Below are 13,951 nucleotides of genomic sequence, written 5' to 3' on the forward strand. Positions count from 1 at the left end.
CGGGAGATTTTCGGGAGAAAATTTGTCCCGGGAGGTTTTCGGGAGAGGCGCTGAATTTCGGGAGTCTCCCGGAAAATCCGGGAGGGTTGGCAAGTATGCACTAGGGGGCCGCGGCACAGTGGTTAAAAAACACTGGTCTAACTAAACACGGCAAACAGCAGCTTTAATTTACTCAGTTGAGGTTCAAACATGAAAGACTCTTGTAAATCCATGTAAAAGTTCATAAAGTAGTGTGAAAACGTCAACATGGCTGACACCCAAAAGGACGAACCCAGCTGATGCCACATTCCATTGGTCGGGAGGATGTCACGTGACGGCCACCGTGTCTTTTTTAAAAGTGCTCCTAACTGTTCTTCACCGACACAAGTTTTTTGGAAAGAAAAGAAGACATTCGAAACAATGAGCTTCCCTGTTGTGGACTTCAGCGCCTTCATCCTGGACGTGGAGGACATTTGTCCCGCAGACTTGGACCGCCTGAGCAGGGACGTGAAAGAAGCTTTTACCCGAGTGGGCTTCGTCTTCCTGGACAACACCGGCATCACGCAGGCGGAGGTGAGACGACGCGAGCGCGGATGTTTCCATTGTTAAAGTGTCGTGTCCCGTCCAGGTGGATGGCGTCATGGAAGCTTCCAGAAGGTTCTTCCTGCAGCCAGACCACTTCAAGAAGACATTCGGCAGGAAAAGCTTCCCCAACTGTCCCCTGCACGGCTGGATCCCCATGGAGACGGAGAGGTAATTACACGAACTATGTTCCACACTATTCCTTCAGGAATAGTTGTTACATATATTAGAAATTATTGTTACATATATTAGAAATTTGGCCCAAACAAGTTCAAACAATATATATATATATATATATATATATATATATATATATATATATATATTTTTTTTTTTTTTTTTTTTAAAGATTTTTTTTTGTTTTTACATTTTTAGGGTGGATCCAGGAACACCAGCAGATTTAAAAGAGTCGTTCAACATGACTTCACTACATCCTGACATAGTAAGTACCAGTGACGTGCGGTGAGGTTCATGGCTGGTGAGGCACTGACTTCATCACAGTCAGATTTACAAACATATGAACCCTAAAGAGTATCTTATTCACCATTTGATTGGCAGCAGTTAACGGGTTATGTTTAAAAGCTCATACCAGCATTCTTCCCTGCTTGGCACTCAGCATCAAGGGTTGGAATTGGGGGTTAAATCACCAAAAATTATTCCCGGGCGCGGCGCCGCTGCTGCCCACTGCTCCCCTCACCTCCCAGGGGGTGATCAAGGGGATAGGTCAAATGCAGAGGACACATTTCATTACACCTAGTGTGTGTGTGACAATCATTGGTACTTTAACTTAACTTTAACTTTACACATTCAAACTGTAGCACACAAAAAAGCACATTTAATAAAAAAAAACGTTATTATGGTCTTAACTTTACTTATAAATGAAGTCCATGCGCCGCTGTTGTGCTGGATTAATACACCCCCTGACGGGAGTGTTATATCAACTAAAGCCCTCACTTAAACTTCCCACGTGCAAGATTGAATCTATTTAAAAAAGTGTACCCGAGGGTTTATAAATGTCGCCTATACTGTATGAAACTACAAAATAACAAACACGGAGGCTCCAGTTTACACAAGGACCACTTTATTTACCTTCTTTCAAAAACCTCCGCTCCACTCCAACGTGTCATCACTTCCGCTCTTAGCGCCTTCAAAATAAGAGCTCAAGGCATATACTGTATAACAGCGCATAACAGGAACTTAACATCACAAAGAGGAAAGCCCATAAAAATAGGTTACAAAAGTTATTTAATAAGAAGCCAAAAAGTGCAAAAACAATAATGTTCGTGTTGGAGGAGTTGTGAATGACTGCAGGGCCACAACATTAGGTACACCTGCAGACTGCAGGTGTACCTAATTAAATAAATAACTTTTTTAAATAGATTCAATCTTGCACGTGGAAAGTTTAAGTGTGGGCTTTAGTTGATATAACACTCCCGTCAGGGGGTGCATTCTATGGCGGGGGTGCAGGAGGCGGGATTACTGCGAGCCTCAGCCAGTGCGTCTTTTGCAGCCGTTTTATGATCGCTCAGCACAAGAAGTACGTTACACACATACAGTTGTTGACAAAATACACTGTACATTATATACCTCAGGTAACTAAACTATGGAAATGTATAATATAGTTCAAATAGCAATACGGTCTCACTGCACAGCAGGACAGCAGTTAGCCGAGTCCGCAATCCATGTTGAGGCACAACTGAGTGACGTGCCTCAACTGGCTGCTGTTCACCGCACCGTCTCTTCTCAGTATTTGAACGGCAAATGTGAAAATTCAGCGATTTTAAATAAAAATAATCTAAAACTGGTGAAGTTAAATGGAAAATAACTTTATAGTATAATCACTGGATACACATAACAATTTAATAAATTTTTTTTCTTTTTACATTTTTTTTCTTTCCATGATGGCAGGTGAGGCCCCGCCTCACCTGCCTCTAGTGACTGCACGTCACTGGTAGGTACACTTAACTCAATAACATCCTGACATAGTAGGTACACTTAAAATAACCTGCTGACATAGTATGTATACTTAACACAATCACATGCTGACATAAGTATACTTACACAATAATATGCTGACACATTAAGTATACTCAACATAATAATAATGTAAATGCTACTTTTTAACATGCTGACATTGTAAGTATACGTAATACAATATTACTGTACATGCTAATTTTTCACATGCTGATGTAGTAAGTGTACATAACGCCATAATACTGTAAATTCTACTTTTTAACATCCTGATATAGTAAGTATACTTGACACATGGTGTCAAGTATACTTACTATTTCAGGATGTTAAAAAGTAGAATCTAAGGTACTGTGGTGACCATAGTACCTTAAATTCTACTTTTTAACATCTTACTTATCATCTAAATACTTAACACAATAATACTGTAAATGCTACTTTTAACATCCTGATATAATAAGTATACTTAACACAATATTACAGTACATGCTACTTTAACATGCTGACATAGTAAGTATACTTAAAATAAAAATACAGTACATGCTTAAATGCTATTTTTGTAACATTGTGACATAGTAAGTATATTTATCACTTTAATACCAACTGATAGATGGTAGTTTTTTAACATACTGACATAGTAAGTATCAGAGGTGTGGACTCGAGTCACATGACTTGGACTCGAGTCAGACTCGAGTCATGAATTTGATGACTTTAAACTCGACTTGACAAAATGTAAAAAGACTTGCAACTCGACTTAGACTTTAACATCAATGACTTGTGACTTCACTTGGACTTGAGCCTTTTGAATTGACATGACTTGACATGACTTGCTACTTTCCCCAAAACCCAAAGATGAAAAAGTTATTCGGGAGCGCTCCGTATCTTTCATTGTGTACTTGTCTATCAGCGTTGCGTGTGTCAGCTGGTGTGGTCTCAGTACAACAGCCAATCAAATTAGATCTACTTTGTTTTCATCACACAGCATTCATCCAATCAAATTGCAGGACAACCAACGAAGAAGACATGTCCAAACCACACGCCAGTGAACAAAAAATGATACCTAAAATATTTTCGTTTGGGTATAAAAATTACGAGGTGGTCAACACAAAACGGTTTGCAGTATGCAACACATGCGGTTCGAAAATTACTGATGGAGAGGCAACAACTTCCAACTTCGTCCGGCATTTGAAGTTGCACAAAGAACGGTAAGTTTTGAATGTAAGATAACGTTTATTGGCTAAGTAACGTGACTTTTATTTGCTGTGTAGTTAAATCAGTGAGGCTGTAAACTCACTGCTAACGTTATAACGTTATTGCAAACACGGGAATCTGTTGCAGTTCACTACCTTATTCATACTTTTTGTTCAGTGATTTTTTTTAAGCAGGGTTACGTTAGTCAATATATCACACGTAACGTTAGACGGCGGTCAGCATCACCGCGTATTTTAGCCACCTAAAAAAAGACAAAAATAGTCAAATAAAGGTCAGTTAAAATGTATACTATATTATGAATATGTGTACCGTTTTAGCTAGCTTTCTGACATACTGTTGGTTGTTTACCTCAGCGGTCCCCAACCACCGGGCCGCGGCCCGGTACTGGTCCGTGGATCGATTGGTATCGGGCCGCACAAGAAATAATTTATTTTTTCTTCTTTTTTTAATTAAATCAACATAAAAAACACAAGATACACTTACAAGTAGTGCACCAACCCAAAACAACTCTCTCCCCCTTTTGTTCTGGGCATTGAACATGAAGACTCTTCCTTCACTGTTCCGAGTGGCCATGAGAGTCTTGGCAGTGCCTGCCTCCAGTGCTCCAGTGGAGCGAGTTTTCAGCCATGGTGGCATCATACTACGCCCCCATCGTGCACAAATGACTGACAGACTCTTGGCTAATTTGGTCTTTTGCAAATGCAATGCAGCATAGGGCCCTGACATATAAAAAGTACAACTTTTTTGTTATGTTCACGTATATGTCATGTTTTTTCAATGTTAACACTTTGTACATTTGCACTTTATTTTTCAATGTGTTTGTTCTGTAAAGGAATGAGTTAATGTTTAAAATGACTGGTTAATAGTGCTATTATAAAGTGCAATGTCAGCACAATTTTCTTTCCTGCAATTTAAAATGCACTTGTTTTAATAAATAAATACAGCGTTTGAAAAGCATACACAATCTGTGTTAATATATTAGTCTGTGGTTAAAAGGACTCGAAACTCAAAATGCAGGACTTAGGACTTGACTTGAGACTTTCCAGTCTTGACTTTGGACTTGACTCGGGGCTTGCCTGTCTTGACTCGGGACTTGACTCGGACTTGAGGGCAAAGACTTGAGACTTACTTGTGACTTGCAAAACAATGACTTGGTCCCACCTCTGGTAAGTATACTTATTTAAATACATACTTTAAAAAAAAAATGCTGACGTAATTAAGTATACTCAACACAATAGTGTAAATGCTACTTTTTAACATGCTGACATTTTAAGTAAACTTATCACAATATTCACATGCTGACATATGTATACATAACGCCATAATACTGTAAACTCTACTTTTTAACATACTGATATAGTAAGTATGCTTAACACCATAGTACTTCTTAGATTCTACTTTTTAATATCTTGACATAAATATACTTAACACAATAATATTGTACATGCTGCTTTTTAAAACATGACATGGAGTGCTTAAAACAAAAGTACTGTACACGCCACTTTTTAAAGTCCTGACATAGTAAGTATATTTAACACAATGATACTTACTGATACATGCTACTTTTTAAAGATCCGGACATATTAAGTATACTTACTTACTACTTTTTTTTAACATTGTGACATAGTAAATATACCTATCACTTTAATACTAAATGATAGACGGTATATATTTTTTTTTACATATTGACATAGTGAGTATACTTATCACTTAAATACTTACAATAATACTGTAATTGCTACTTTTAACATCCTGATATATTAAGTATACTTAACACAATATTACAGTACATGCTACAAACCCCGTTTCCATATGAGTTGGGAAATTGTGTTAGATATAAATATAAACGGAATACAATGATTTGCAAAACCTTTTCAACCCATATTCAATTGAATGCACTACAAAGACAAGATATTTGATGTTCAAACTCATAAACTTTATTTTTATTTTGCAAATAATAATTAACTTAGAATCCGATTGTAGCTGAGATAGGCTCCAGCGCCCCCCGCGACCCCGAAGGGAATAAGCAGTAGAAAATGGATGGATGGATGGAATTTCATGGCTGCAACACGTGCCAAAGTAGTTGGGAAAGGGCATGTTCACCATTGTGTTACATGGCCTTTACTTTTAACAAAACTCAGTAAACGTTTGGGAACTGAGGAGACACATTTTTTAAACTTCTCAGGTAGAATTCTTTCCCATTCTTGCTTGATGTACAGCTTAAGTTGATCAACAGTCCGGGGGTCCCCGTTGTGGTATTTTAGGCTTCATAATGCGCCACACATTTTCAATGGGAGACAGGTCTGGACTACAGGCAGGCCAGTCTAGTACCCGCACTCTTTTACTATGAAGCCACGTTGATGTAACACGTGGCTTGGCATTGTCTTGCTGAAATAAGCAGGGGCGTCCATGGTAACGTTGCTTGGATGGCAACATATGTTGCTCCAAAACCTGTATGTACCTTTCAGCATTAATGGCGCCTTCACAGATGTGTAAGTTACCCATGTCTTGGGCACTAATACACCCCCATACCATCACAGATGCTGGCTTTTCAACTTTGCGCCTATAACAATCCGGATGGTTCTTTTCCTCTTTGGTCCGGAGGACACGACGTCCACAGTTTCCAAAAACAATTTGAAATGTGGACTCGTCAGACCACACAACATTTTTCCACTTTGTATCAGTCCATCTTAGATGAGCTCAGGCCCAGCGAAGCCGACAGCGTTTCTGGGTGTTGTTGATAAACGGTTTTTGCCTTGCATAGGAGAGTTTTAACTTGCACTTACAGATGTAGCGACCAACTGTAGTTACTGACAGTGGGTTTCTGAAGTGTTCCTGAGCCCATGTGGTGATATCCTTTACACACTGATGTCGCTTGTTGATGCAGTACAGCCTGAGGGATCGAAGGTCATGGGCTTAGCTGCTTATGTGCAGTGATTTCTCCAGATTTTCTGAACCCTTTGATGATATTACGGACCGTAGATGGTGAAATCCCTAAATTCCTTGTAATAGCTGGTTGAGAAATGTTTTTCTTAAACTGTTCAACAATTTTCTCACGCATTTGTTGACAAAGTGGTGACCCTCGCCCCATCCTTGTTTGTGAATGACTGAGCATTTCATGGAATCTACTTTTATACCTAATCATGGCACCCACCTATTCCCAATTTGTCACCTATGGGATGTTCCAAATAAGTGTTTGATGAGCATTCCTCAACTTTATCAGTATTTTTTGCCACCTTTCCCAACTTCTTTGTCACGTGTTGCTGGCATCAAATTCTAAAGTTAATGATTATTTGCAAAACAAAAATGTTTATCAGTTTGAACATCAAATATGTTGTCTTTGTAGCATATTCAACTGAATATGGGTTGAAAATGATTTGCAAATCATTGTATTCCGTTTATATTTACATCTAACACAATTTCCCAACTCATATGGAAACGGGGTTTGTACTTTAACATCCTGACATAGTAAGTATACTTAAAATAAAAATACAGTACATGCTACTTTTTAAAATCCTGACATATTAAGTATACTTGCTTAAATGCTTTTTAACATTGTGACATAGTAAGTATACTTATCACTTTAATACTAACTGAGAGATGGTAATTTTTTTTTAACATACTGACATAGTAAGTATATTATTTAAATAAAGGGGGAAAAAATGCTGACGTACGAAGTATACTTAACACAATAATAGTGTAAATGCTACTTTCCAACATGCTGACATAGTAAGTATACCGGTAATTAACACAATAATACTGTGCATGCTACTTTTTAACATGCTGACATTGTAAGTATACTTAACAATAATTGTAGTGACGACTATGACTGGTTTAATATGGATTAGCAATCACTTCAGGGTGTCTGGTCAAGACAGCCATTATTCGTTCATGTGAGTGCAGGAAAAATAATAGATTGTCCAAGTCCAGATTTGCAGGTAAAATTGTATATTGAAGACATGCATTAGTTGTTTGTTTGCGTGTGCGTGGTTTCCTATACAAAACAAATACAATCATTATAAATCAACTAAAGTGACCACAATGCATTGAAATATAGGCACAAACCTGCAACAGGGCTGTTAGATATACATCACTTAGCTGTGTATACACAGTTTACATAAATGCACGGAATTTGAACATCCCAGCCCTAAGTAATGTAATGATTAATAGAATGTACATAGCATCACAATTATTCTAAATTGTAAATTGGGGCTAACAAACATGTCCAATGCTACAAACAGGCCCTAATCAGGGTATGGTATTCAGCTAGCAGTTAGTTTGTGAACCTGATCCCAAACAGCCATTAGTCTACAATAAAACTGACAAAATGAGTTGCAATACAGTCTTAAACACAAAACAAGTGATATTAAAGTGTCTATAAAGTAACTCACTTTGTATTGACGCACACTGCCAATTAAACAAGCTGAGATAGGCTCCAGCACCCCCCCCCCCAAAAGGGACAAGCGGTACAAAATGAATGGATGGATGGACATCGAAGTTCACTGTAACTTTCAGAGCTTGCTGATGTAATGATGTGTCGTAAAAATGAACTACACTCAAGCAACCCAATGACACAAAAAGAAAACAAGCGTTACAGAGACAGTCTTTTGTACAATAATAATACATGCTACTTTGTAATAAACTGACATAGTATAAGTACTTACTTAAATGCTGATATGATTATTTTTTCACATGTTGACAGAAGTATCAACCAGAGGTGTGGACTCGAGTCACATGACTTGGACTCGAGTCAGACTCGAGTCATGAATTTGATGACTTTAGACTCGACTTGACAAAATGTAAAAAGACTTGCAACTCGACTTAGACTTTAACATCAATGACTTGTGACTTCACTTGGACTTGAGCCTTTTGAATTGACATGACTTGACATGACTTGCTACTTTCCCCAAAACCCAAAGATGAAAAAGTTATTCGGGAGCGCTCCGTATTTTTCATTGTGTACTTGTCTATCAGCGTTGCGTGTGTCAGCTGGTGTGATGTCAGTACAACAGCCAATCAAATTAGATCTACTTTGTTTTCATCACACAGCATTCATCCAATCAAATTGCAGGACAACCAACGAAGAAGACATGTCCAAACCACATGCCAGTGAACAAAAAATGATACCTAAAATAATTTTGTTTGGGTATAAAAATTACGAGGTGGTCAACACAAAACGGTTTGCAGTATGCAACACATGCGGTTCGAAAATTACTGATGGAGAGGCAACAACTTCCAACTTCGTCCGGCATTTGAAGTTGCACAAAGAACGGTAAGTTTTGAATGTAAGATAACGTTTATTGGCTAAGTAACGTGACTTTTATTTGCTGTGTAGTTAAATCAGTGAGGCTGTAAACTCACTGCTAACGTTATAACGTTATTGCAAACACGGGAATCTGTTGCAGTTCACTACCTTATTCATACTTTTTGTTCAGTGATTTTTTTTTAAGCAGGGTTACGTTAGTCAATATATCACACGTAACGAGACGGCGGTCAGCAGCACCGCATATTTTAGCCACCTAAAAAAAGACAAAAATAGTCAAATAAAGGTCAGTTAAAATGTATACTATATTATGAATATGTGTACCGTTTTAGCTAGCTTTCTGACATACTTTTGGTTGTTTACCTCAGTGGTCCCCAACCACCGGGCCACGGCCCGGTACTGGTCCGTGGATCGATTGGTATCGGGCCGCACAAGAAATAATATATATATATTTTTTTTTAATTAAATCAACATAAAAAACACAATATACACTTACAAGTAGTGCACCAACCCAAAACAACTCTCTCCCCCCTTTTGTTCTGGGCATTGAACATGAAGACTCTTCCTTCACTGTTCCGAGTGGCCATGAGAGTCTTGGCAGTGCCTGCCTCCAGTGCTCCAGTGGAGCGAGTTTTCAGCCTTGGTGGCATCATACTACGCCCCCATCGTGCACAAATGACTGACAGACTCTTGGCTAATTTGGTCTTTTGCAAATGCAATGCAGCATAGGGCCCTGACATATAAAAAGTACAACTTTTTTGTTATGTTCACATATATGTCATGTTTTTTCAATGTTAACACTTTTGTACAAATAAGTACATTTGCACTTTATTTTTCAATGTGTTTGTTCTGTAAAGGAATGAGTTAATGTTTAAAATGACTGGTTAATAGTGCTATTATAAAGTGCAATGTCAGCACAATTTTCTTTCCTGCAATTTAAAATGCACTTGTTTTAATAAATAAATACAGCGTTTGAAAAGCATACACAATCTGTGTTAATATATTAGTCTGTGGTTAAAAGGACTTGAAAGGACTCGAAACTCAAAATGCAGGACTTAGGACTTGACTTGAGACTTTCCAGTCTTGACTTTGGACTTGACTCGGGGCTTGCCTGTCTTGACTCGGGATTTGACTCGGACTTGAGGGCAAAGACTTGAGACTTACTTGTGACTTGCAAAACAATGACTTGGTCCCACCTCTGGTATCAACATAGTTTTAGGTGAATAAAAGGTCTTCTTTGTATATTCAGCCCTGCTGATAAAGAGGCTCCACTAAAAAGAATGTGTCAACTTGAGGCCATTTAAATCAGAAAAAAAGGGTTTCTAAAATTCTCCAAGTTTGTCCATCTTGTGTAGAAATGGCCCTCCCCTGAGATTGTGGCGGGATTCCAGGAGACCATGGCGGCTTTTTACCACCGCTGCAAAGAGCTGAGCTTGCGGATTTTGAAGGTGTTGGCCCACAGTTTGGCTCTGGACCCCGACGTGTTCCTGAGCGCTCACCGCCTGGTCGAAAGTACGTGCAGGTCCTCACATCTCCATGTTCTGTTGCTTTAGCATAGCGGCCACCAGGGGGAGCTGTGATGAAATAAACAGATCCTGATGTCATTTAGTTTTTCTTTTGTAGCGGATGAGAACACGACGACGCTGCGTTCCATCTACTACCCTCCGGTCCAAGCGGCCAAGGAGGGCCAGCTGAGATGTGGCCAGCATTCAGACTACGGGAGCATCACCTTGTTGTTCCAGGGTTCTGAAGGTCTGCAGGTGAGGAAACCTTTCTGAAAACATGCAGTCACCTACCTACCATCTTTTTTTTATTTTTTATTTTAAAGTGACGTTAACTGCTTGTTTGTATTGTTCTCCTCGTTGTTTATTTCTGACATTTCAGGTGCTGGAACATTCTGGTGAGTTCATCACTGCTCCTTGCATCCCCGGGGCCGTTCTCATCAACATCGCTGACATGATGCAGCGTTGGACCAGCGACCAGTTCGTCTCTCTGGTCAGAAATCTCACCTTTTGTCATGCTCATTTTGTGGAAAGTGACCATATACAAAATAAGAGTTGTTCCGTTCATTCTGCACCAGAATACTGCCTTCAGTGCACTTCAACAAGTATACTGTGTACACCAGGGATGTCAAACTTGTTTTTATTGAGGTCCCCATCGCAATTATAGTGTCCCCCAGAGGGCTGCTTATAACAGTGAATGTATATGAAACAGCTTCGTTACACAATTTGTATAAGCATCTCTTTTTGATGGATAATTTGCTTTAAATCAAGTTGACGATCAGATATGTAAGTATTTATTTTTGGATAACCCAAAAATATAAAATGAAATACATGAAATGATTCAATAGTAAAGTGTAGAGCATGTGCATGCAAAACTGTTTTCTTTTAAAATTAAAATAACCAAATATATTTAGCCAGACAGTGCTTAATTAATCCAGCCTTTCAGGCAACATAAAGAATGTGGTAGGCCACAATAATTTTGCAGGTCACATAAAATAATGTGGCGATCCCAATAAATGTGGTAGGCCACATAAAATAATGTGGAGGGCCACAAATATTTTGCTGGCCACGTAAAATAATGTGGGGGACCACATAAATGATCTAGCTGACCACATAAATGACGTGGCAGGCCACATAAAATAATGCGGCGGACCATATAAATGATCTGGCGGACCACATAAATGATGTGGCAGGCCACATAAAATAATGTGACGGACCACATAAAATAATGTGTCGGACCACATAAATGATGTGGCGGACCACGTAAATGATTTTGCAGACCACATAAAATACTGTGGCAGGCTACATAAAATATGTGGCGCACCAAATAAAATAATGTGGCAGGCCACCTAAAATAATCTGGTGGACCCCATAAAGGATTTGGCAGGCCATATAAAATCATCTGGCGGACCACAGTAATGTGGCAAACCACATAAAATAATGTGGAAGGCCACATAAATAATCTGGCAGACCACATAAACGATGTGGCAGGCCACATAAAATACTGTAGCGGACCACATAAAATAATGTGGCGGACCACAAATAATTTTGCAGACCACATAGGATAATGACCACATTATATAATGTGGTGGGCCAATTCTGGCACCCAGGCTTGAGTTTGACACCTGTGGTGTACACTGTGTACGTAGTTCCTGAGTGTGCAAATGTTGATAGTGTAGTGCTGTCCCATATTCAATAGTACCATAACCTCCGTTTTCTTGTTTTTATTCTCTAATTTCTTTCATTGTCATCCATTTTGTGTTCGTTATAACGGCGATTCTCAAACTGCTGTATGAGCTCCATCTAGTGGTACGCCAAAGAATCAAGTAATTAAATATTCAAACATGGTGTTACTGTTCTGTGTGTAATCTTAATGGCCAAAAATATTAAATATACATGGTAAATAAAACCACTGCCTTGTTTTTAATGAATACTTAGGCCTACTGTGCTGCTGTATTTTAATGTTGGTCATTATGGTGGTACTTGGAGAGCCAAGTTTTTTCTGAGGTGGTACTTGGTGAAAAACGTTTGAGAACTCCTGCCTTATAATTTGGTGTTTCTTCTACTGGGGAGAAATCAAGGCTCCTGATTGGCTGTTCAATCCGTCCATCAGGTCCACAGGGTCGTGCTGCCCCCTGCTGGCGACTCCACTACACGGCAGTCTCTGGCCTTCTTCCTCATGCCCGACGACGAGGCCGTTATCGCCTGTGCCGACGGATCCGACAGGTACCAGCCGGTGCAGCTTGGCGCCTACCTTGCTGAGCGCATCGGCAACATCTACTCAGAGTAGCGCTGGCGCCGCCTGGATCGGACTGCTAGGTGATGATTTTAGTGATGAGTCGTACGCACGTCTGACAACTTGCAGCCTCATTCACTTCATTGCCACTGCGAGACATGACGTGGTGGAAAGTACAGGAAGTGAACGTTTGCTGCACAAGACATTGACAGTCATTGCAATCATTGTTAAAGTACATAAAAAGCAAACCACATCATTATTGGTGTGGTTGTCATGACAACAGGAACTACAGGTAAAAGCCAGTAAATTAGAATATTTTGAAAAACTTGATTTATTTCAGTAATTGCATTCAAAAGGTGTAACTTGTACATTATATTTATTCATTGCACACAGACTGATGCATTCAAATGTTTATTTCATTTAATTTTGATGATTTGAAGTGGCAACAAATGAAAATCCAAAATTCCGTGTGTCACAAAATTAGAATATTACTTAAGGCTAATACAAAAAAGGGATTTTTAGAAATGTTGGCCAACTGAAAAGTATGAAAATGAAAAATATGAGCATGTACAATACTAAATACTTGGTTGGAGCTCCTTTTGCCTCAATTACTGCGTTAATGCGGCGTGGCATGGAGTCGATGAGTTTCTGGCACTGCTCAGGTGTTATGAGAGCCCAGGTTGCTCTGATAGTGGCCTTCAACTCTTCTGCGTTTTTGGGTCTGGCATTCTGCATCTTCCTTTTCACAATACCCCACAGATTTTCTATGGGGCTAAGGTCAGGGGAGTTGGCGGGCCAATTTAGAACAGAAATACCATGGTCCGTAAACCAGGCACGGGTAGATTTTGCGCTGTGTGTAGGCGCCAAGTCCTGTTGGAACTTGAAATCTCCATCTCCATAGAGCAGGTCAGCAGCAGGAAGCATGAAGTGCTCTAAAACTTGCTGGTAGACGGCTGCGTTGACCCTGGATCTCAGGAAACAGAGTGGACCGACACCAGCAGATGACATGGCACCCCAAACCATCACCCAACCATGCAAATTTTGCATTTCCTTTGGAAATCGAGGTCCCAGAGTCTGGAGGAAGACAGGAGAGGCACAGGATCCACGTTGCCTGAAGTCTAGTGTAAAGTTTCCACCATCAGTGATGGTTTGGGGTGCCATGCCATCTGCTGGTGATGATTGGCAATTTACTGGCTTTTACCTGTATAT

The 13,951-nt window shown here is 39.5% G+C and overlaps 1 protein-coding gene across 2 annotated transcripts; it reads left to right on the forward strand.

Annotated features, from left to right (window-relative positions):
• Window positions 1–326: 326 nt before the first annotated feature.
• On the forward strand, window positions 327–13,123 carry LOC133571851 (uncharacterized). Of its 2 annotated transcripts, none has more exons than XM_061924363.1 (7): window positions 327–552; window positions 608–732; window positions 937–1,003; window positions 10,360–10,516; window positions 10,628–10,764; window positions 10,889–10,999; window positions 12,620–13,123. In XM_061924363.1, the coding sequence occupies exons 1-7, from the start codon at window positions 400–402 to the stop codon at window positions 12,794–12,796; spliced, it is 927 nt and encodes a 308-aa protein (XP_061780347.1). In that variant the 5' UTR covers window positions 327–399; the 3' UTR covers window positions 12,797–13,123. The 2 variants fall into 2 exon arrangements, with proteins under 2 accessions (XP_061780347.1, XP_061780348.1); XM_061924364.1 differs by having other exon boundaries at window positions 10,396–10,516.
• The last annotated feature ends 828 nt before the right edge of the window (window positions 13,124–13,951 follow it).

The sequence above is a fragment of the Nerophis lumbriciformis genome, linkage group LG29, assembly GCF_033978685.3.
Source record: "Nerophis lumbriciformis linkage group LG29, RoL_Nlum_v2.1, whole genome shotgun sequence".
Classification (NCBI taxonomy): domain Eukaryota; kingdom Metazoa; phylum Chordata; class Actinopteri; order Syngnathiformes; family Syngnathidae; genus Nerophis; species Nerophis lumbriciformis.

What these genes read in the sequence shown, in the direction of transcription:
- LOC133571851 (XM_061924363.1), top strand. Translation starts at nt 400, where the DNA reads ATGAGCTTCCCTGTTGTGGACTTCAGCGCCTTCATCCTGGACGTGGAG. An exon ending in CCGGCATCACGCAGGCGGAG is followed by an intron (nt 553 to 607) that starts GTGAGACGACGC and finishes TGTCCCGTCCAG; the next exon opens with GTGGATGGCGTCATGGAAGC. An exon ending in CGCTCACCGCCTGGTCGAAA is followed by an intron (nt 10,517 to 10,627) that starts GTACGTGCAGGT and finishes TTTCTTTTGTAG; the next exon opens with CGGATGAGAACACGACGACG.